We start from the raw sequence: 22001 nt of genomic DNA on the forward strand, positions 1-22001 counted from the left end.
TTGCGTCTTGTGTGCATTTCAGGAAGACGCCTTCGCCTTCGCTAACAAGGTGGGCTACCCTTGCCTCCTGCGTCCCTCCTATGTTCTGAGGTAAGGCTTAACATCTCTGACTGTTTCTCTCTCTCTCTCCCTGTCTCTCTCTCCGTCTCGCCCTCTTATCTTTCACCCTCCATTGTCTCGTGTTCACAGCGACAAAAGGCTTCCCGGCCTTTTTACTTGGCAGTGGTTTTCGACACCAATCGGCCCTTATTTCAATCACGTCCGCGTTCCTCTCGGTGACTGAAACGCCCCGTGATTAGGAACGAGGAACGCGCCAGAAGACTGATTACCTCCAGCGTGGGGGAACAACCTTCCGATATGTCCTCACTCTAGCCTGGAAACGCAGCCCCGGCTAGCAGAGGGACAACAAAGGGATGTACGCCCCCGAAACACACGACTCGTCACGGCAAAGTGTTGTTGTTTTTTCGACCGGTTCTGAATGGCTCGTTTACACGTAATCAAGCCACAGCAGGTGCCGGTGGCGGAGGCGCGGTGGGCTAATTCAGGTGCTTGAGGCAGCTGGCTGCAACTCTCAGGCCCTGGCGGAGGGCGCGCGTGTGTGTGTGTTGGGGGAGGGAGGAGGGGGGTTAGTCAGCACTAGCAGGGTTGGCTGGGAACAGCCTCGAGCCATCGACTCTCTCTCTCTGGCTCCGGTTGGGGCCTCCGGGGGCTCCGTAACGACTGCTCTTTATTTTCCGACCCTCCTAGGTAGGCTTTGATGACTCTCACACTTTGTGAATTGATCAGCTCATCAAAGGTTAGAGATGGCTAGCAAGCAGGGGGAGAGAGAGGGCTCGTAACCACGGGCGCGCCCACATATATTGGCCAATAAACTCTTTATAGGTCAAGCGCCACACCGATCCAGGGAGGTCACGTAATGACCGGCTCTTATCCGTGCGGCTGCTCTCTCCCTACGGGGCCAAGCCGGACACCTGACAGAGGAGTTAGGTCTCAGTCCCACTCTCTCTCAGTGTGCGTGCCCGCTTCCCGTGTCCCGATTTTGTCTCCCGTGTTCATGAAGAAGAGCCTTTGGCTGCGTCCTGAATATGCACTGCTGTGCGCATACAATTGTGACGCACAACTGGCACACCGGTCATGGAATCAGGGGCCGCGGACTAGGGCAGACGGGTTCCTATCTGTTCCTGTTGTTCTACACCGAGGCTTGCGGGTCAGTGTAGTCCGAAAAGCATGTTGGCTCGCATGCTGCAAAATGCAGCCTGCTAGTAATATAACTCACGGGTGTAACTGTATCAAAATATATATCTGTGTTTGTTGTGCTCCATCTCCATCCTCTCCATTCTTAATGATCTCCTTCTCGAATCCTGCTCCTCACCTCCTCCATCCATGGATCCTTTCCTCCGCCTCCTCTCCCGTGTCGTTCAATGGCCCCAGGGCAGGCCGGCCTCTCGGATCGTTTCACCCGGAAAGCTCGAGTGCCAGGCTGACACGTTAGTTAATGGATCGAGACGGCTTCCTCTGACTGTGTCTAACACTTGCCGAAACAGGCGGCCGGACTCTCTGCCTGCCTGGACGGTATGCGTCTATGAAGCCCGACTGCTCTGAACCCTGTCTAGACTGCTCTGAACCCTGTCTAGACTGCTCTGAACCCTGTCTAGGAGGCAGTGCATCGTAGCCGAGGCTGCTGTTTAAACCCCCCCCCCCCCCCCCCCCCGTGCGTGTGCCTCGCAGCCTGTCTGCCGCTTTCGTCCCCATTGCCCCTCTCCACCTGTCCTGTGTCTGGTGGCAGGTGGGCACCCGACTCGACGCCGCACAAAAGCAGAAGACACAGAGAGGTGTTTGTCTCTCTTGTCTAAGCTCTGAAATCCAACTTTACTGTGAGGAGCCCGGAGTGGTGACTGACCTAAATAACGCTCTCTTGTTCTCTCTTCTCCTCTTTTCTCTTCGCTTGTCCTCTCTCCTCTCTTCTCCCTCTCTATCTCTCGCTTGGTTTTTGTTTTGGCTGCTGCACTAAACCTTTTCTTCCTGGTAATGATGCAACTGGGAGATATCAACTATTGATCAAACAAACTTTCTTTTGTCTCGGCTCCCCCCCCCCCCCCCTCCCCCCCCCCCCCCTCTCTCTCTCTCTCTCGCTCTCTGTCTCCGGTGTTCCTCCTCCCTGCCAGTGGCTCAGCGATGAACGTGGTGTACGGCGAGGAGGAGATGAAGCGCTTCCTGGAGGAGGCTACTCAGGTGTCGCAGGTGAGCTCCGAGAGGGGGAGGGGGGGGGGGGGGGGGGGGCGGCGTTGTGGTGAACGACCCTCAGGTCTGAAAGCCCCTCACCTCGATCTCTCTACCCTCCCCACTCCACACGCCCCGAAGCGTGGCGTCGAGCGTATTCAAAGTCACGCAATTTTGAGACCAGATGAACACGCGCGGCGGCTCCTCCAGCCGAGACCTCGTGAGACACGTGGCAGGAGACGTGGAGAGCACGCGGAACGCAGGGACCAGGGGGGGGGGGGGGGCGACAGCAGAGTAAACAAACAGGCTCCCTTGTCTGTTGCTAATGGGCTCCTCACCTGCGCCCGGGCCTCTGTAGCCCAGGGGTACGATCGATTTCTCCCCCCCCCCGTTTTCCCTTTCTTCCCTCTCTCTCTCTCCATCTCTCTCTCTCCATCTCTCTCTCTCCCTCTCTCTCTCTCCCTCTCTCTCTCTCCATCTCTCTCTGCGTTTCCCTGTGTGTTGCCGTCCACGCTGGGTTTCCGTGCAGCTCCTCTCAGCTCGCTGCTCCGGGCCCCTGGAGATGGGCTTTATGTTTGTCAGAGAGCACCGCCAGTACACAGCGCGTCTGGGCCCACTCTGAACGCTGCAGCTCGGATTGTGCTCCACTCACTGAATCCCAAAGACCCCAACTCATGACCAGCCTATATGTATTATCAAGACAATAATACTTCAGAAATGTATCTTACATTTTTAAGTAAAAAAAATAAATCTGACTGGCCACAAAGATGGTAGAATGCTGTGGCAGATAATAGACCCTACAATATACCTATAACCTCCCATAACTCTAGTCACACCTATCTACGCAAAAGTTAAGTAATATGAAAAAAAGAGAGCTTTGAACATACACACACACACGCGTGGAGATACCCCAAATGTACCCAAACACACACTTCTGCAGTCCTCGATGCTTAATTAGCTTGTATACCTCTCGCTGGCATGACTTGGGGGGCAGCGCTTGTTTTGTTTACACGACCCGGCCTACCATCTCCCTCTGGGTGGCACTGGTGCACCTGGCCTCCACAACGTGCCTCCATCCCGGGCTGGGTGGGCACAGACGGCCTCGTCTGATGACCCCCCCCCCCCCCCACACACACACACACTCACATACACACACACTCTCCCTCATGCACATCCGCCTACACTTACACTCAGCACTCAACAGCCTCCTCTCCCTTCACCGACTGCCATTCAAACAGCGCCTCTTAAAAGAGGAAATGGCCCACTGGTGTTTTTTTTTGTTTTTTTTATTGCGTGTAGGCGTGCTCACTCGTGTTTGTCCGCATGCTTGTGTGTGTGTGTGTTTGAGAGACCTGGATTGACCTCGCTGAGAGCACATAACATCAGACACCTGTCTCTCAGGGGCCGGTAGACACAACACACGCATCCAGAGCTTCTGTCTCCTTCTCCAGCCTCACATCCGCTTTTAGTACCCCCCGCCTCTCCTCCCCGGCCCTGTGACTCATCACTGCCTCGCTGGGACCTCGCGTACTTTTCGATTCCACGGCGAATCGTTTTTCTTTCCCCCCCAAACGGTACGCGGGCCCCGAGGAGATGTTTGTGCCGACAGGATATCCTGAGTCGTGCGCGGTTCCCCCCCCCCCCCCCCCCCCCCAGTGAGCGTGCGTGCCCTGACCTCTGCTCCGCTCCTGACCTCTGCTCTGCTCCCTCCCTCCGCAGGAACACCCCGTGGTCATCACCAAGTTCATCCAAGGAGCCAGGGAGGTGGAGGTGGACGCCGTGGCCCGGCTGGGCAAGGTGAGGCCTCCGCCCCACACAGCCTCTCTGAGCTGACTCAGCCTCGTCCCCCCATCCCATCGCTAATCTCTGCTACCTCGCACACGCACACCCGCTTCCACACACGCTTCCGGGCCGGGGTTTGGTATTATATTCACGCTGTTGTGTTGCACGGGCGTGTTAAAGCCTGGATCCGATCCGTCTGCAGGAGAAAAGAGCTCTACGGATGATTAAGGTGGAGAGAATGTCCTCCGTCGCTTTGTGAAAGACGTTACAGCAGTGATCGCGGGATTGGCAGACAGGGATCAGGGGGAATGGATTTTTTATTTATTATTGAAAGCCAGAGAACGCAAAATGTCAGAGTCTTTTCATGAAATGTTTTCGACTCGATTATATCTTCCTCAGATAAGAAGTCATTTTCTTCCCTGGCATGTTTTGTCGGCCTCAGACTTTTTTAAACGCAGCACCAAAATGTTTATCCCCAAAGTACTTTTGAAATTCACATGACCTTGGAGTGGTGCGTGCGTGTCTTTGTGTGTGTCTGTGCATGTGCGCGCGTGCGTGTGCGCGCGCGCTCGTTTGGTCTGGCTTCCGCGAGTGGTTAGCCGTGAGTGCTGTCAGGATCCAGTGACCCAGGGCAGCTTTGGGGCTGTGGTTTCCTGCTGTAGAACTGCGGTGTCAGAGAAAGGTGATCCTGCCACGTCAAATGGGACGGCGTGCTGTCAACTGGCTGGCCGATCTTCTCTGGATGGGCAGCCCAGAGACTTGCAGTACATTCCTATTCATCTATCATGTCCTAGTTGCATCCCTTTTTGCTCACCTCGAGCGAACCACTGCCGTACGGCGTAATGTTCCACTAACTAGGGGAAAGGAGCATGATTTGCAGGAGCTTTCTTGGTCCGTCATCGACTGTTGGCCTTCCTGGGGATTTGTGGTTCGGATACATAACAAGCGGGGCACGCAGATAATAAGAAACTGCAGAGGATTAGCATAGAGACCAACTTTGGTTTCCTTCAAGTTTGTATTCACTGTAGCGATATCACACTTCATCTCTCTCTTTCTCTGTCTCTCTCTCTGTCTCTCTCTCTACCCAACCCCAATCTCCCTCTTTCCCACCTCTCCTTTCTCTTTATCTCCCACCATACTAATCCATCCATTGATGGAATGCCAAACAGGCCCGGTTCTTCTCGGCAGCCCGTGGGAGTAGTCAGGGAGCCGTGCGCGTGCCCTCCCCCATATTAATTACAGGCTTCATCCGACGAGTGCTAACGAACGCCGCGGTTAGCGGCTGTTTAAATGTGCTAATGACACGGCGCCTTCATCGAAACACCACTCCTTTTCATCGAGGCGAGGGGGGGGGGGGGGGGGGGGGGGGGGGGGGAGTTAATCTGTTATTACCGTCAGGGAGAAGCACACCTCCCAGGACCGGGGAGACATCAGGCTACAACCTCGTTCTGTTTTGTGTGTTTTTATTTGTATTATTATTGTTTGTTTTTTCACCTCCGTTTTAGGATTCAGCTTCAGAGCTGTGTCCCGTGACGCTACGTGCGTTAGCTAGGTCTTCTGCCATTGGTACGATGAGTGTTCGGAATAGCAATATCGGTCGACCCTCCCCGGTGTACTTCAGACCTACCCACGCACTTTACTTTACTACCTCAAGCTCGCTGTTCTGCCCTGTGTGTCCAGGTGCTGGTCCATGCCATAACGGAACATGTGGAGGATGCTGGGGTCCACTCTGGAGACGCCACGCTCATGCTGCCCACCCAGTCCATCAGCCAGGGGGCGCTGGAGAAGGTCAGCCCTGGTCCTGACCCAGCTGGATCGATCACTTACCAAGAACACTGGTTTATTATCTTGAATGACATGCCACCCATTCCGCCCACGCTACGCACATTAGTCTTGCCACACTCTGTGCCGGCAAGGCGTCGGAGGTAAAGTTTTCTCCCTATGATTGATATGGTCGTGACCAGTTTTCCTGAGGGTTTCAACTGGCGTTCACAAGGTGTAGACACAAACATTGAAGGCTTGCACATGACCGTGCTATGACTCATCTGATCCACGGCCACTGCATAGTCAGGGAAATGAATCCGTAAGAAAAAAAAAAAAATCTGTATCTCGTTTCTGTCTCTTTTTTTACTCTCAGGTCAAGGCCGCCACTCGGAAGATCGCCACGGCGTTTGAGATTTCCGGCCCGTTTAACACGCAGTTTCTGGTGAAAGGCAACGATGTCATGGTAGGAACCGTTTGCCAGAGCGTGACCGAAATAACGGATGAGACATTTTCACAGGCGGTCGTCGATAGATGCCGTTTTCTCTCTCGGGGGCCCAAACTATCGTGCGATCCGAAAGGTCACACGGCTTACACAAGTTTTCACGATTCATTCCGTTTTATGTTTGGTCTCTCGAAAGGCCGCCGTGTGACTGTGTCCCCCCCGCGTCCCCCCAGGTGATCGAGTGCAACCTGCGGGCCTCGCGCTCCTTCCCCTTCGTCTCCAAGACCATCGGGGTGGACTTCATCAACGTGGCCACCAAGGTCATGGTGGGCGAGCCCCTGGACGAAGCCGCGCTGCCCTCCCTGGAGAACCCCATCATCCCTGTCGACTTCGTGGGCATCAAGGTGAGTACACCCCGAACGATGTGGGGTAAGAGACGTTGCTGAAAGTCCTGCCATTGGCTGAGAGGAAGTTCCTAGAACACCCTGAGCTCTTTGACACTATTATTAGCCTCCGAGCAACCTGTAGGGGCTTTTATTCTGCCCACCAACTGGGTTCGACGTTATTCTACCTAGTAACCCGGGAACCTCACACTTTGATAGGCCCCTGGACCACCCAATGAGGTAGTGAGGTAGTGCCCGAAGTGAGTTGACGTCAGGTATGGTGGAACTGCTCCCATTGTCTCTCCAAGTTGTTCCAGACTAAAGAGGGATGGGCAGGAGAAAGTAAAGCCTGGAGCTAATTAATACCCACCTCCTCATTTGTCATTTCCACCTATTGTAGTGACCTGACACAGCCGCTTTAATGACCGCGTCGGCTCTGAACCGCCTATGGCTGTAATGCTTGGGGCACAGGTTGTAAGATTGCAGCCCACACTCTGAATTTTCCAGATGTACAATATCATTAGACACAATACGACTGGAAACAGGTATTGAAACTTGAACCTTCCACGGGAAATGATGGACGAGGGTAGCAATTAGGACCACACAGCTCGTTGGCGAGTGGGGCGAAAGCAGGAGGGAACGGCAGGCGGGCGTTTTCACAGCTTTGCTCGCTTTCAAGCAGTTAGTTTCGAATGTTTAGCGCTGAGAGAGCCGGCTGCTTCAATGCACAGTGTTTTCTCCCAAAGTAATTTCCTATATAATTACAAAGGAGTAGCGGCACAATGGAGGTGGTCGGGAGGCAGTGGAGCAGGTTTAATCCCCTCCTCCTGCCTGGCTCCAAGTTTCCAATCTCCGGCCCGCCGTCAAGCAGAATATTAAACAAGAGCTGTGAATCCTCTGGTGGGCCCCGCTGAAAAGACTGGCTCGTTTACCGCCAGTCAATGATACTGACTCGACTCCCAGCCCTTAACGGAGGGCCTGGGACTCGAAGGGGCGATCTGCTCGCGGGGTGGGTACTCAATGCTGCCTCTCTGGAACTGACGCCCTCCCTCTCTCCACTCCCCCCCCCCCCCTCCCCTGTGGCTGGTATGATGGAGATTTGACTGTTTTGAAATGACGGGTTAAGACCCCCGTTGCTAAAACCCCTGCTTCGGCTGACTCGAGTTTGGCGCCGCACGTTCTCACCGGTCGCCGCGCTCTCCCAGCACACTGTATCCCCAACGAGCAAAACACTAAACGCTGCCTGTGTTAACATCTCCCATATCCAAAGGTAGCCTGGCAAAAAAAAAAGAACAACAACAAAAAAAACATGCATGTTATTGGTGCATGAAGACGCACCAATAACTGACACGTACAGACTCACAAACACGCGGGCGCGCACACCAGATATACCCGTCTGGCCGCCACAAACAGTTCCAGCTCCCTCGGCCTTCATGCTAATACAGACCGCAGCCGCTTCGAAACTCCCTCTCTCCCTCCGCCCGGAGAGACCGGCAGAACGTGTTTCATCTGCTCCCCCCCCCCCCCTCCCCGTCCTCCCTCGCCCCCGGCTCCGAGAGAGCGTTTGAGTTTTCTTCGACTAACAAGTCCCCGTTGTGTAATTTTTCACGGTTTCAGTTTTCAACTTGGAACAACAATACCAGTCGAGGGGGAGGCCCAGGGAGGACGAGCTCTGGGTGCACAAGCACAAGCGCAGCAGTACGGTCTGAAGAGAGCCCAGGAGCTGGGGTCTGGCCAGGGGAGCCCAGACAGCCACCCCAGCCGTCACCTCCACAACTCCATTCCACCAGCGAGGATTAGGAGGTGGTGGTGGTGGTGGTGGTGGGGGGGGTGGGGGTGGGGGTGGGGGGGGGGAGGGAGGGAGGGGAAGAGAGATAGGGACACGGAGCGCGTGCTGAATGTTATACAGGTGTTGCCGACGTCTCAGCCCGTTTTTTCTTGTCTTCTCTCCTCTTTTTTCCCCGCGTGCGTGTGGATCCTGTCGTCTCCCCGAGCGGCTCAGCTGGGGCCCAGCGATAGCATTGTTTACGTTCGGGCTTGTTATTGCAATTTATCTGTGGTGTGCCTACTGACCCCAGAGGGGAGCCTGGGGGGGGGGGGGGGGGGGGGGGGTGGGGTGGGTGGGTGGGTGAGAGGGGAGGGAGGGGGAGGGGGTTACCATGACAACCACTGTCCTTTTCTGCCAGGGAGCCACGGGGCCGTCGGGTGCCGTGGATCCGTCGGTACGGATGCCCGTCCATCCTGCCGGCCCCTCACACACACACACACACACACCACCCTGCGCCCTGCCAAGGGTGTATCCTCCTCCTCTGATCTAGTTGGCCCTGTCGCTCGTCTGACGTCGAAGGACGGAACAGATATCCCCCGGGATCAACCCCGTTCCTGTGCACGCTAGGGCACCGCCGAGAGAGCGCCAACGGGAGAGAGAGGGAGAGGGAGAGCTGTACGTAAAACAGCGTGACTTTCAGACGAAGCGCTAATAAGAAGATGAACGAGGGCTGGTGGCGCACCGCTGTTCCCTTTGTCTCCACATTAGCATGCAAACACCAGCGTTGCGCACATTCACTGCTGATTAGATAGCCTGCTTCAAGGATGAGTCTTTCTCTACTGGTGCGTGTGTGCGAGCGTGTGTGTGTTACCATAAATGTCATCCACACAACAGTTGTATGCTGCCCAACTAAGACCTCTATTACATCTAATACCATTTGAGTCTGCTTCTTTACCAGAAGCTTAAAACGTTCCCCCGGTATGACTCCAGCACTTTGTACACTGCGGTTCACGTACAGACGATACTGCTCTCTCGTTGTTTGAGCTCTGCCTCCGAGGGCCAGGACTTGATTTGAAAGGGACTCTTGTGATATTTCGAAAATCTGCCGATCCGTTGAACCCCAAACGTGACTGAATGTTCTCATTTCAAATGCAGGTTAGGGGTTTCCGTGGCATCCACAGAATAGCTTGTGAGGAGGACCAGAGGAGAGAAAATCTCCCGTCTGGCGCTTGTTTTTGATTTGCTTTATTCTGTTCAGCATTAGCTAGGCCTTTTATCTGTGATATATGTTAAAGCTGCATAACGCCCTGACCTGCCTCCCCCCCCCCCCCCGTATCCATCTCTCTCATCCCCTCCTTCCTTCACCCCCCTCTCCCCCCCCCCCTTTCCCTCCCCACCCCTCCCTCTCTCTCCCCCTCTGCCGTATGAGTGCAGGCTAATGGGAGCTGTCGAGCTCTAATTGGGGAGATAAGAATGGCTTTCCACACTGGGGCAATCAGGGTGGCTCGGCACTCTGCTACCTCTCTAACGCAATGAGGAGGAGCGGAGGAACCTGCGCGCCCCCCCCCCTCCTCCACGGTGTCCTCCTGTCCTCTGCTCCGCCTCCCGTCCTCCCTCCCTCCCTCTCTGCACTCCGTGCGCCCGTCATCGAGGGGCTCTACCCCTCCTCTCCTACCGCACATCACCACGGCTCGCCCCGCCCCACCCACCACCACATTAGCGATGAGGCCGCGTGGGTGGATCCGTGTGACGCGTTTCGGCGCGCGTGGTGATATTCTGCACCTGTAGGTGGCAGCCTCGTTCTGAAACGGCTCGTTCGAGGTGATTCCCCCCCCCCCCCCCCCCCCCAGGGCCTCTGGCGTGTGTCGGTCTGTTGCCGTGAAGTCTGCCTGGTATTTTCCTCCGAGAGCCCTATGAATGAGACCGTAAACGGGCCTTGCAAAGAGTGGGTGGGTGGGGGGGGTGGGGGGGGGGGGGGGGGAGGTGGCGGGGGGTGGGGTTATTCCCCGTTTCTTCCACCACACGGTGTGTTGGGTTCGATGAAGGCTTCCGTCATCAGCCTTAACGTGTCTGCCCTGGTGGTGGTGTGTGTCCCCGCCCGACAGGCTCCCATGTTCTCCTGGCCCCGCCTGCATGATGCCGACCCGGTCCTGCGCTGTGAGATGGCCTCCACAGGAGAGGTATGGCTTTTGATCACACGCGCACAGCGCACACTAAAACAAAGTATGCATACACGCACATGTCTAGAAACACAAAGACACACACACACACAGAAAAGGTAGGGTGACTAGTTTGTGTTTCCGTGTTGGCAGGTGGCCTGTTTTGGACAGAACATCTATTCAGCCTTCCTGAAGGCTATGCTCTCCACAGGCTTCAAGCTGCCTCAGAAGGGCATTCTCATTGGGATCCAGGTAAGAGAAGGGGAAGGGGAAGGCGGCATCTGGCCTTTCTCGGGGAGCTGTGTTGACGCAGCTGCCTCTGCCGGTGCCTGGCTGAGTGTGTGGGTGTCCAAATGTTTCTCATTTCGTCATTTCTCCCCCCCCCCCGTCATTTCTCCCCCCCCCCCCCCAAAAAAAACGTTGCCGCTCACATTTAGAAGACTTCTGAAACTTCCACTTAGAGAGCCGACACTGTCGCGTCCCCCCTCCTCCCCCAAACGGACGACGGATTCCCGCTCGGAAGTCCCGCGCAGCAGCGCGAACGTGTTTCGAATCCACAGGGATCTGGGGCGGGCCCCTCTCGGACATGGAAGGCGGTGTGTAGAGGTCGCGACGCCCCCCTGGCCTCGTGCCATGACTGGCGGCTGCCCCCCCCTGGGGAAGCCTCCGTACGGCTAATGCACCCACGGCACCAAGTGCGGTCCAATCAGGGTGGGGGGGGGGGGGGGGGGATCAGCCTAGATGTTACATTGTCGCCGTGTGGCCTTCTTTGCCATGAGTGTGTGTGTGCAGTGGAAGGCTGTCTGTGTGTGTTGGGGGGAGGTGGGGTGGACAGAATTTCTATTTTCATCCCTTAGAAAGAGAAAAAGGTAGGCTCTGAAACGATCCCCTTCTAGTCCTCTGACACCCCCGTCTCTCGCTCACTCACTCACTCTTTGTCTCTCTCTCTCTCTGTCTCTGTCTCTCTCTCTCTCTCTCTCTCTCTCTCTCTCTCTCTCTCTCTCTCTGCCAGTCTGCATGTTGTGTCCTTAGAGCAGCAGATAGAAGCTGACAGTGGTTATGTGTCATGATTGTGAGGAGCCACCACACGTCAACAGTCCTCAGCGCAGAGCCCTGGCCCATTATGAGTCCTTGGCTGCCAATTCGCCTGTGTGTGTGTGTGTGTGTGTGTGTTGGAGGGAGGGAGGGGCTAGTGCTGCTAAGACATCTGGGAACCTGTCAATACTGCCATGTCCCATTCTGCCTCGTGTTCATCTCAACTGTGGAAGACAATGGTGCCAAAATGGTCCCCCGAGGGCAACACTCTCTCTCTCTCTCTCTCTCTCTCTCTCTCTCGTCTCTCTCTCTCTCTCTCTCTCTCTCTCTCTCCACGGATACAGAGAGGCAAGATGAACACACAGCGGTAGGGAGACAAGAGAGAATAGAAAAACAACGGATTGCTGTGGAGAGACCCGGTGCGGGGGGAGTGGTGGTGGGGGGGGGTTGCATGGTGAGTAAGCAACGGAGAGAGAGAGAGACTGGAGCGGAGAGGGGGAAAAGTAAAGTGGGCGCTCACAAAAGTCAGCAGCAGATCGCTGAGTGGTTGTCTTTCTTTCTCTGTTCTCAAACTGCTTCTCCCCCCCCCGCGCTACTCGTCTGCGGGCGCGGAGACGCGCCGCACTCCAAAGGTCGTCGTCTGCGAGACAGCCGCAGCGTGCTCCTAATCTCCCTGCAGGTAGGGCTGGGGTAGCGTGAAATCTCCATTAGAAAACAAGGCTGTGTCTCTCCCGGCGGCGGCGGCGTAATGGCGGGCCTGACATGGCCGGGAATCCGTCACGCGTCTAAAAGTCTTGATTGCTCCGCCGCGGTTTAAGTTGCTGTGACCAGGAAGCTGTGCTATTGATCAGGCCGGGGGGGGGGGGGGGGGGTGGTGAGGGATGAGGGGGCAGGCCTATCGGTGCTCAGCCCTCAATTCCCAACCAAGGCTGTTCCGGCCTCCCACCGGCTGACCTCTGACCTTTTGCCCCTGTGTACCCTCTCCGGTTCTGTGTCTCTGTGTTTCCCTCAGTATTCGTTCCGGCCCAACTTCCTGGCCACGGCACACCAGCTGAATGAAGAAGGCTTCAAGGTGGGTCATGAAGTTCTCGTCTCCCTCTCTCTCTCTCTCTCTCTCCCCCTCCCCCCCCTCCCCCTCTCCCCCTCCCTCCCTCCTCCCGGGGGCGCCTGTGATTTGAAGCGGCCGTATTTGCGACTGCACCAAGAAAGACGCGGTCACACCCGAACGAGCGAGCGACCGAGGCTCTCTGGATGTGGAGAGCCCTGACCCCTTTGCCCCTCTGTCTGTCCCCCCACCAGCTGTATGCCACAGAGGCCACCTCCGCCTGGCTCGCTGCCAACGACGTCCCCCCAGCCACGCCCGTGGGCTGGCCCAGCCAGGAGAGCGGCGACGCCAGCCTTCCCAGCATCATCAGGTGGGGGCGCAGAGACGAGACCCACCAGGGCCGCTCTCCACGCCGGCTCTCGTCGGAACACAGAAATGCCGTGCGTGCTGCTTTCACAAACCCCCCCCCCCCCCCCCCCCCCTGTGTGTTTTGCATGTGTGTGTGTGTGTGTGCAGGTTGATCAACGAGGGCCATATTGACCTGGTGGTGAACCTCCCCAACAACAACACCAAGTTTGTCCGGGACAACTTCCTGATCCGCAGGATGGCCGTGGACCACGGCGTCCCCCTGATCACCAACTACCAGGTCCGACGAAAACCGTCGAGCCAAAAGGCCAACGGTCTCGGTGAACAGCTTGAAGTGATGCTCCTTTCCCTCCCCCCTCCGCTCCTCCCTCAGGTTGTGAAGCTGTTTGCGGAGGCCGTCAAGTACGCCAGCGAACTGGACACCAGCAGCCTGTTCCACTACCGCCAGAGAGAGCCTGCCCGCCATCAGGCCAGCAGGGAGGCCACACAGCAGGGCTAGGTCCTGGAACCTGGATCCATACCACCTTCACCGACTTGGGTCCAACGACTACACACACTGAGGGAAGCCAGTGGAACCACCGTGGCACAGGCACCTCAGTGCAGTCAGCCATAGGGTCAAATATAACCCTTAGGGGTCCAAACGTATCCCCGTAGCCTTCATAGACCAGATCCAAGATGCTGCGTTCTTCTAAAAGATCCCGAGTGTTCTCGAATGTTCCGTGGTCCCCGCTGCTCATCTCGTGTTCTGTGTGATGTTCCTGTGTGAAAAGAAGCAGCGACAACAAGCAGCCACCCAGGATTCAACACTGACAATTAGATTAGGCATAAAGGGATAATGCTGATAAAAGCAGCCTTGATATTGCTAGACATCCGGGGGATGGAAATAGTGCTTCTGTTGCTGTGAGATGACAAGAAAGCACTCCGAAGGGCAGTGGTGTTCTTGTTTACACTCCCGGTACGTTAACGTTGTTATGCGCCTCTGTACAGCATGTGCTCGGCTTTGTGTTGGTAGCGTAGTGGTGGTGTTTAGTGAAATAGGAGGATTCCGGGAACTCGAGTTTGTTTGAATAATTATTGAAGCTCGTCGATCTACCGTGTATTGTGTAATTTTCATCTGAGTCATCTGATCCAAGGTTGAGTTTTTCCCCGAAACCCTTAGCAGTGATCCCAAGTTGTTTCGGAGCCTGTTTTTAGACTGAACGGTCAAGGTTCATAGATGCCGTTTCTGGGCGTTTTTTTTTTTTACAGCCGTTTGGTTAGACAACTTAGAGGATGTGTGTGTGTGGTGCTTTCTTCTTCGCAAATTGACGAAGGCTGGTTTTTTCCTCCGAGTCCCTGTTTAGGAATTTAATCTGCTTACAGTTGTTTGGCAGAATGTGGTTGAGTTCTTTTTAGATGTGTATCATTGTTCTTGTGTTTTAAACAATATACATTTTCGGCATAGAATTCCAATAAAGGTCTCAGTATTCATCGTTATTCAGTTGTTTTATTGTCCATGTTGTTATTTGTTTGTTTATTTTGCTTTTCTCCCGGCCTCTGCTCTACAAAAGCAAGACAAACCCTTCGAGATATCAGCTTTGTAATGTGTGTGTGCGTCTTCACCCCCCCCGCCACCGTGTTCCTTCCTGTTATCCTGTGTCGTCTTATCTGACGCAACTCAGACTCGATCCAGTCAGTCTGGCTCTCGTCTTCTTTAGTTATTCTGTCCAGTCTAGCCCTCTCCTCCCTCCAGTCCTGTCGGGGCCCAGCTCTCGCCAGTCTTTCTGCTGTATCCAGTCTAGCCCTCTCCTCCCTCCAGTCCTGTCAGGGCCAGCTCTCGCCAGTCCTTCTGCTGTATCCAGTCTAGCCCTCTCCTCCCTCCAGTCCTGTCAGGGCCAGCTCTCGCCAGTCCTTCTGCTGTATCCAGTCTAGCCCTCTCCTCCCTCCAGTCCTGTCAGGGCCAGCTCTCGCCAGTCCTTCTGCTGTATCCAGTCTAGCCCTCTCCTCCCTCCAGTCCTGTCAGGGCCAGCTCTCGCCAGTCCTTCTGCTGTATCCAGTCTAGCCCTCTCCTCCCTCCAGTCCTGTCAGGGCCAGCTCTCGCCAGTCCTTCTGCTGTATCCAGTCTAGCCCTCTCCTCCCTCCAGTCCTCCTGTCCAGCCTAGCCCTGGATTCTCTCCGGAAATCTTGAAGTATGTTGTTCACAGGTAGCTACTGTAACTAGGCAACAGGATGAAAAAGAAGTTTTGATGTCTGTCTAAAGATGGTATTGCTTGAAGGCTGACCACCGTCGGCACACATATCCGAATCGCTGGTATTGAAATGCAAGGTCGTTAAGTTGAAGGCGATTATTTTTAAAATAGGCTATGACAATTTAGCCGTCTGCAGTTTTGTTCCTGAACCCCATATAACAGTATGGAAGAACAGTAATCAAATGCATCAATCAATCTGATTACCTGTTTTCCCTCACAACTAAACCAGCCAAATATTTGTATTTGTGAACGTTTCTGTATAATAAACAGGTGATGAATCGCTCCTAGTGAGGTTTATCGCCAATCATGGGAGTGCAGTGCATCCTCTCTTGAAGACAACTTAATACTAGTTTGATCGTAAGAATATCCTATGGCTTTCATCTCTAATCAGTTAGACATGTAGATGTCTGTTTTCCCTGCATGGCCTGGGGCTTCCAGCAGACAGCTGGAGCCACACACCACAGACGCCCCAAGGCACGGATATGAATGGTAATACTGTGGGAAGGTTATGCTGATGTTTTCCCTTCGTTTGAGACGGGAGGTTAAGAAATCTCTTTGGTTGGCTAAGATTGGAGTTTGTCCCCCTAAGCACTCCAAATGAATTCAAGCTCCACTTCCATTTAGGGCACAATCCATTATTGAGCAGCCCCTACTTGGTTTGTTTTGTTTGATTGTGTTTGTACGACCAGTTGGAGGAGCGATAGATATGTTTCCCCGGTGAAGCGATGCAGAAAGGACAGTGCAGCTCTGCAGTGTGTAGCTGCATGTGAGAAGGTGCATTATAGGCAGGTATCTCACCTCCCCTGGGATGGAGCAGTGCAAAGGGTCTGTGTGCTTCTACCACCCCCGGGGCAGGAGAGGGGAGAGGGGAGAAAGGTTGCAGCGTTGCTCCTGGCACTGTGGACTGTGTGTCACCGTGTGTTTCTGTGTACATCCTGACCTTACAGAGCCACCAGCATCGGTCCAGCTGGAGGGGTGGTCACTATGGCAATGCTGCTGCTGCCGTGGTGATGAATCGAAAACGTAAAGACACAAGGATGAGAGCACGAAAAAAACGCGAGCGAAAACGCAATCGTTATTTACCAAAGAGAGTGCAGACTGTTGTATGACAAACAGTATATCAACATTACCCACAAAAAGGCCTTCCCGTAGACGCAAGTTGTCACTCGTGATGTATGTCCCTTGTCAGACCTACAGGATCAAGGCCCACTCAGCAGACAGGAGGCCGGAGGCTGGCAGCAGTCGTGCCCCCCGTCTGAGGAATGACAAGCAGCCTCGTCCTAACGCCCTGCACATGCTCAGTTTACGTCCCCCCCCCCCCCACACACACACACGTGCACACACAGGAAACAAAAGAATCAACCCTGCCTAATTGTCATGTATTTACAGGCTGAGCAAAAATGAATAGTTCATTGGCCTACAGGGGAGGTTGGGGGGGGGGGGGGTTATGCCCTAATGGGAACGTGGGAGTCTGAGGTTTTAACTTTTGCTTTTTGTCCATGTTGGTGTGTGTGTGTGCACATAGGATGAAACGGAGGCAGAGTGGGATGGAGAGAGCTCATTGGGGGAGGGTCGTTTCGATTGGGTGCAAGGTACAGCACCGACTGCATGCATTAGTGTTGTGAACGTTGGCGAGGACATTCTGACCTCTTTATCGGCAAGTTAGCGGCACAACTCCTAATTACAACCTAGCACAGCGCTGCAGCATGAAAACCCCATCCCATGTAATGTTCCAAGCGGCTTTCGCCATTACTCCCTGTGTAAGACTCGTTAGACTGTTAGTAAATACCTTTGCTGGCTGTGAGACGATTGCCATTAGCTTTAATGGTTTCTCTCAGAAATGATGATTACACAGCTTAATTGTTTCCCCAGCCATCGGGGGTTAGAGTTAGCATCAGTTACCTTTGCAGAGGGGGGATTCTCCATATGTCTGTGTTCTGGGGGTGGTGCTGTACTTGCACCTGTTGTCTGACATGTTACAGCCCCCTCATTACACCGAACGAGCTGAAGTGCTCACTGAGTTCCACTGTACTGGGAGTGGGCAGGACTGTGTAGGAGTATGACACAGTATAGCAAACTGGGCTACTGGTTTCTTTTCTTACTTCCTCAAAACTTCCGATTGGCTGAGGATCCTGACCCATCGGCCCTCCGCCCTATAGAAAGGGCGTAGGTGAGATGAGGTATTTGGTCGGAGAAACAGCTGTGTGTTTTCCGTGCGCTTCTGAGCTGAGTCCCACCGATCTGATCCATCCACACGCTTTTGTCTTCTTAATTACCTGGGCGTCTCACGAAAGCTTTCTCTGTGTGCTCAGCTTGGGGTCTCTAAATTACAGTCTTTTGTGTGTATGTGCAGTCCCAATTAGGAAGGGTTTTTTAGAGGATTTTTTGAAGATGCAATCACACATGATAGAAAACCGGTTTTAGTATTCAGATGGAAAAAGGGAGGAGAGTGTGTTGTGGAATACTTCATCTGGGGCTTCTGTGTGAATTATTGCATTGAGGAGTGGATGCCACTGAGAATGGTCTGGTTATCTGGTTAAACCTGTCCTTGAATGTTTCAAAAAAAATCCAAGCATTTGATCAAAGTTGAGGGTTGCAGCCTTTTTCTAAACTGTTTAAAGGATGTACTGGCTCAGTTATTCCTTGAAAACAAACAGGTATGCTTATGAAAACCCTCAGTCCATTGTGAAATGTGAAAGGACACATTCGTATGGAACACACGAAGAAAATTTGTGATCATAAAAAGAAAAAGCATGGGCTCACTGAAGAGACCGTTCTGACTCGAGCGTACCCGGGAGATAGCGATAAAAAATTCAGAATGGTGCTTACATAACGAGCAAAAGAAGTGTTTTCACGCTCCTTTAATATGAATTCAGGCCGAGTAAATATTTCACCAGTTGGCACTGTTGTGTCTGATCAAGCTCTCACCTCAGTGACCCAATTTGGAACCAGTCCCATTCCTTCTGTCCAGCCTCCTGGGACACTCCAGGGAAACTGCACATTCAGTAGGTTACGGGCTCTAACCCATTTTAAAAGTGTCCCGAGAGATTTGTGGTGACCTCACCTCTATTTAAAGACTCAACCTCACCGCTTGTGCGAGTGTGCTTAGCTTACTGCCACCTGACTGCAACATTGCTGCAGTCATACATTTACATTACATTTAGTCATTTAGCAGACGCTCTTATCCAGAGCGACTTACAGTAAGTACAGGGACATTCCCCCGAGGCAAGTAGGGTGAAGTGCCTTGCCCAAGGACACAACGTCAGTTGGCATGACCGGGAATCGAACTGGCAACCTTCGGATTACTAGCCCGCTTCCCTTACCGCTCAGCCATCTGACTCCTCAACCAGTACCTCAACCAGTTATTTGCTTCTGCCAGTGTTAGCGGGCCTTTCTGAGCATGTCTATTCATGACTTCCCTTAAGACCACTATTTCAACAACATGAAAGAGCAGGTAGTTAACAAAAGTGAAAAATATGAATAAAATACAAAAAAGCAAAATGCAGAGATAAATTACTGCTAGCTCTCTAACATCATGACTTCAATTTTTAACTGGATGGCAGCATTATGCAAAAAATGAGTGAAAATGTAGTGAGCAATCCACTAGACTGCATACAGGGTGAGAGAGTGGAGGAGAGATCTCCATTTTCACCCGCGGGCAGATTGTCTCAGCCATTTTCAATTTAACACTCCCTGGCGATGAGGAACAATAACATTTATTACACCTCTCAGAGCCATGGCAACGGGGCTCCAGGTATGACAGGTCTGTGTGGGGTGGTGGGACTGCGCGCTGCCTGGAGGAGTAATGGCTGCTTGCATACAGGAATGGAAGTCATAATGGGATCTGAGCACTCATCGATTACCCTCGTTAAAATACAGATGATACTTACCATTCTCACCCAGCGCTCCCCTCCTTTTCCCCTCCCTGCTCAGAGGAAAGTTAAGGAGTCAGCAGGACCCCCCTACAACCCGCCCCCCCCCCCCCCCACACACACACACTCGCACACACACGCCGTCTACCCCGATCCCTCTGCCTTCATGCCTCACCCTTCCTCCACCCCTCCTCCTCCAAACATCCATTCCCCGCGCACCCGACGATGACCAGCGCCGTCGTCACGGCCACGGCCCCCAGATCAATCACGGTCACGCCTGCGGGTCTTTCGCTGATGCAAATGCATTTCTATTATTGAGGAGGTGTCTGGACTCATTCAATTATGAGCAAACAGCCCGCCTCACTTTTCTGCTTCCCTGCTACACGGAGGGCGGGCAGGAGGATACAGAGGGAGAAGGAACCGTCTCAAACTAACCTGTCCGCATTCAGGTGAACCAAGGCCATTAATCATTCTGTAAAGTGTATGGATATGCATTCGTCACATATCAATCCACTAAACCGCAATAACTGTTGTCTTAATGTTAATAATTGCCAACTGCCACTTGTGCAATCGTTTGTGTTGCTTTGTGGGTTTGCTGGCACTGCTTGCCATGGCAGTGGACGACAGCATAATGAGGTGTAAAAGGTCAGGTGACATGGTCTCATGAACAAAAGCCTCAGCTTTCCTCCTCTTGATTCAGCCACAGGGAGTTTCCCCTCCTTCTCTCCTCCTTCTCTCCTCCTCCTTCTCTCCTTCTGCCCTCTTTCCCTCCTTCTCCTTCTCCCATCCTCCTTCTGCCCTCCTCCTTCTCTCCTCCTTCTCCCCTCCTCTTTCTCCCCTCCTCCTTCTCTTCTCCTCCTTCTCCCCTCCTCCTTCTCCCCTCCTCCTTCTCTCCTCCTCTTTCTCCCCTCCTCCTTCTCTCCTCCTTCCCTCCTCCTTCTCTCCTCCTCCTTCCCTCCTCCTTCTCTCCTCCTTCTCCCCTCCTCCTTCTCTCCTCCTTCTCCCCTCCTCCTTCTCCCCCCCTCTCTCTTTCCTCCTCCTTCCCTCCCCAGTCTGGCTGCAGGTGTAGCAGCTGATAGACTGTGTCAGCTAATTGACCAAAGAGCAGATAATCAATAGCTGTGCAACTACATTATCAAGACTATTGTTTCCTTGCATCGGGTGATTGCTTAGGTCCCCTGCCACACACACACACACAAACAAATGCTCACAGATAGTGACTTAATTGGTCATTTTTGTGGTGGTTTTCTTCTTTTCCCCTAACACTTTTTAGCAGTAACACATCTTTGTTTTTTTTTGCAAGGGAAATTAGCATTGCACAGCTGTTGTTTTTCAAGAATAGTAAACTGATGACACAGTTTATTTCCTACTTTGTCTTCAGGAGTGTGGTTAAAAAAACTGAAAATCATTGCGAAGTGGAAGTTGAATAAAATCAAGGCTTATTTTTCAACATCACCTGGAAAGGATTAGGTAAGGAACCATGCAACCCTGTTCCCTTGAGCTCTGAGACATTCAGCCTAAACCTTCTTGTGTGTGTACAAGTTCATGTTTACATACTACAGAAGTTCAACATTCTTTTCGAAACTTCAGCACCAGTCATATTGGCCTTACGTCACCTCGCCTTACACATCCCCCCCAAAAAAAAACATTTATCCTTTTAGGTCGTCTTACACTTATCCTTGTAACACTTAAAATCCTAAAAGCCAACAAGCGGAGGAGGTGGGGGATTCTGTCCTCTTCCTCATTCAGTCTCCCTCTCAACCCCTGCCTCACGTCAGCTCCATTGATTCCTGCTGCCGCCCAACATCCAGCTCAGATTAGACTGCCTGAGCACAGTCTCCTAGGACGGGGAAGGGATCAGTGGGTAGAAGATGGTGTTTAGACCTCAGAGCAACGTGATGAGGGCTCCTTGGTGCCCCGGGAGGACCGCAGGATGGCTGACTCTGCGGACACCCGAGTGGACAGCCTCCCAGAGAGACTGACCCCGGTGTGGCTGGTGAGGTAATGCAAAATGAGCAACAAAAAGGAGATAGAAACTAGATTCTTGGTCATGAATTCAATTATAAATCCGTTTGGCGACGAGGGGTGGAGGAGGGAGGAGGATGAAAGTGTTTGCTCCACGCAGAACATGAGAGGGGGCTTGCAAGGGAAAAGGGAGTCCACAGAGGAATTGTGCGGAGAGGAGATGAGGGGAGTGGGAGTCAAGGGCAGGAGGGAGAGTAAGCCGTCCACGTGGGTAGGAGCGTCCGATCGCAACCATCAAGGCACTCTGGAGACGACTTCTGTACACATACACATGACACAGTTGCGCTATCTTACAGAAACAACTAACCTTGTATGCATAGTGTGAAAGCCTAACTTTGTTCCTTCACAATCTCTTGCGCAGGTTTGATCTGCCTTGCAGTCAAATTCTTTTATCACTTATGATGAGGCGGAATATATCTTACTTTATAAAACATAGAATGGGGAATATCATCGATGTACTATACTGTAAACGAAAGCCTTCATAAGCATACAGGACTGTATACACGACGCCACAGAGATGATGTTAATTCCAGTTTACTCACCTTACAGTAGACGTCTTATTCAGAGTCCCAGGTGTATGTAGCAGAGGGATAATCAGAGGTGTCTGGAACGAGGACCGCTAGAAAGTTCTCTGTGTTGTTTATGGTTTTGGATATCCCTCTAAAAGCTGCTCAAGCGCAACTAAAGGTGGGCCCCAGCTCCATATTTATGAAATTGGCTCTGTGTGAAATTGGTTTTTGCCTAATGGCTCCTTGCATGGGTGCACTCCTCGATCCTTTGCATCACCGTTTCCGCCCAGACTGTGGGGCCACAGAGACAAGACGAGTGAGGGAGGAGAAAGGGGAGAAGAAAAGGGACCTGGGGTAGGGGAGGCATGTCTTGAAAGAACTCTTAACAGGAAGTGACACATGC

General features: G+C 53.1%; 1 protein-coding gene across 1 annotated transcript in view; it reads left to right on the top strand.

Annotated features, from left to right (window-relative positions):
- Positions 1–14418, top strand: part of cps1 (carbamoyl-phosphate synthase 1, mitochondrial) — a 30411-nt gene extending 15993 nt beyond the window's left edge. The window contains 12 exon segments of the mRNA XM_067252122.1: positions 23–90; positions 2166–2241; positions 3940–4017; positions 5683–5790; positions 6140–6229; positions 6442–6612; positions 10465–10539; positions 10672–10770; positions 12566–12625; positions 12853–12968; positions 13115–13244; positions 13338–14418. Coding sequence (XP_067108223.1) covers positions 23–90; positions 2166–2241; positions 3940–4017; positions 5683–5790; positions 6140–6229; positions 6442–6612; positions 10465–10539; positions 10672–10770; positions 12566–12625; positions 12853–12968; positions 13115–13244; positions 13338–13463 — 1197 coding nt within the window. The 3' untranslated portion in view covers positions 13464–14418.
- The last annotated feature ends 7583 nt before the right edge of the window (positions 14419–22001 follow it).

This window comes from Osmerus mordax, chromosome 2 (genome assembly GCF_038355195.1).
Source record: "Osmerus mordax isolate fOsmMor3 chromosome 2, fOsmMor3.pri, whole genome shotgun sequence".
Classification (NCBI taxonomy): Eukaryota; Metazoa; Chordata; class Actinopteri; order Osmeriformes; family Osmeridae; genus Osmerus; species Osmerus mordax.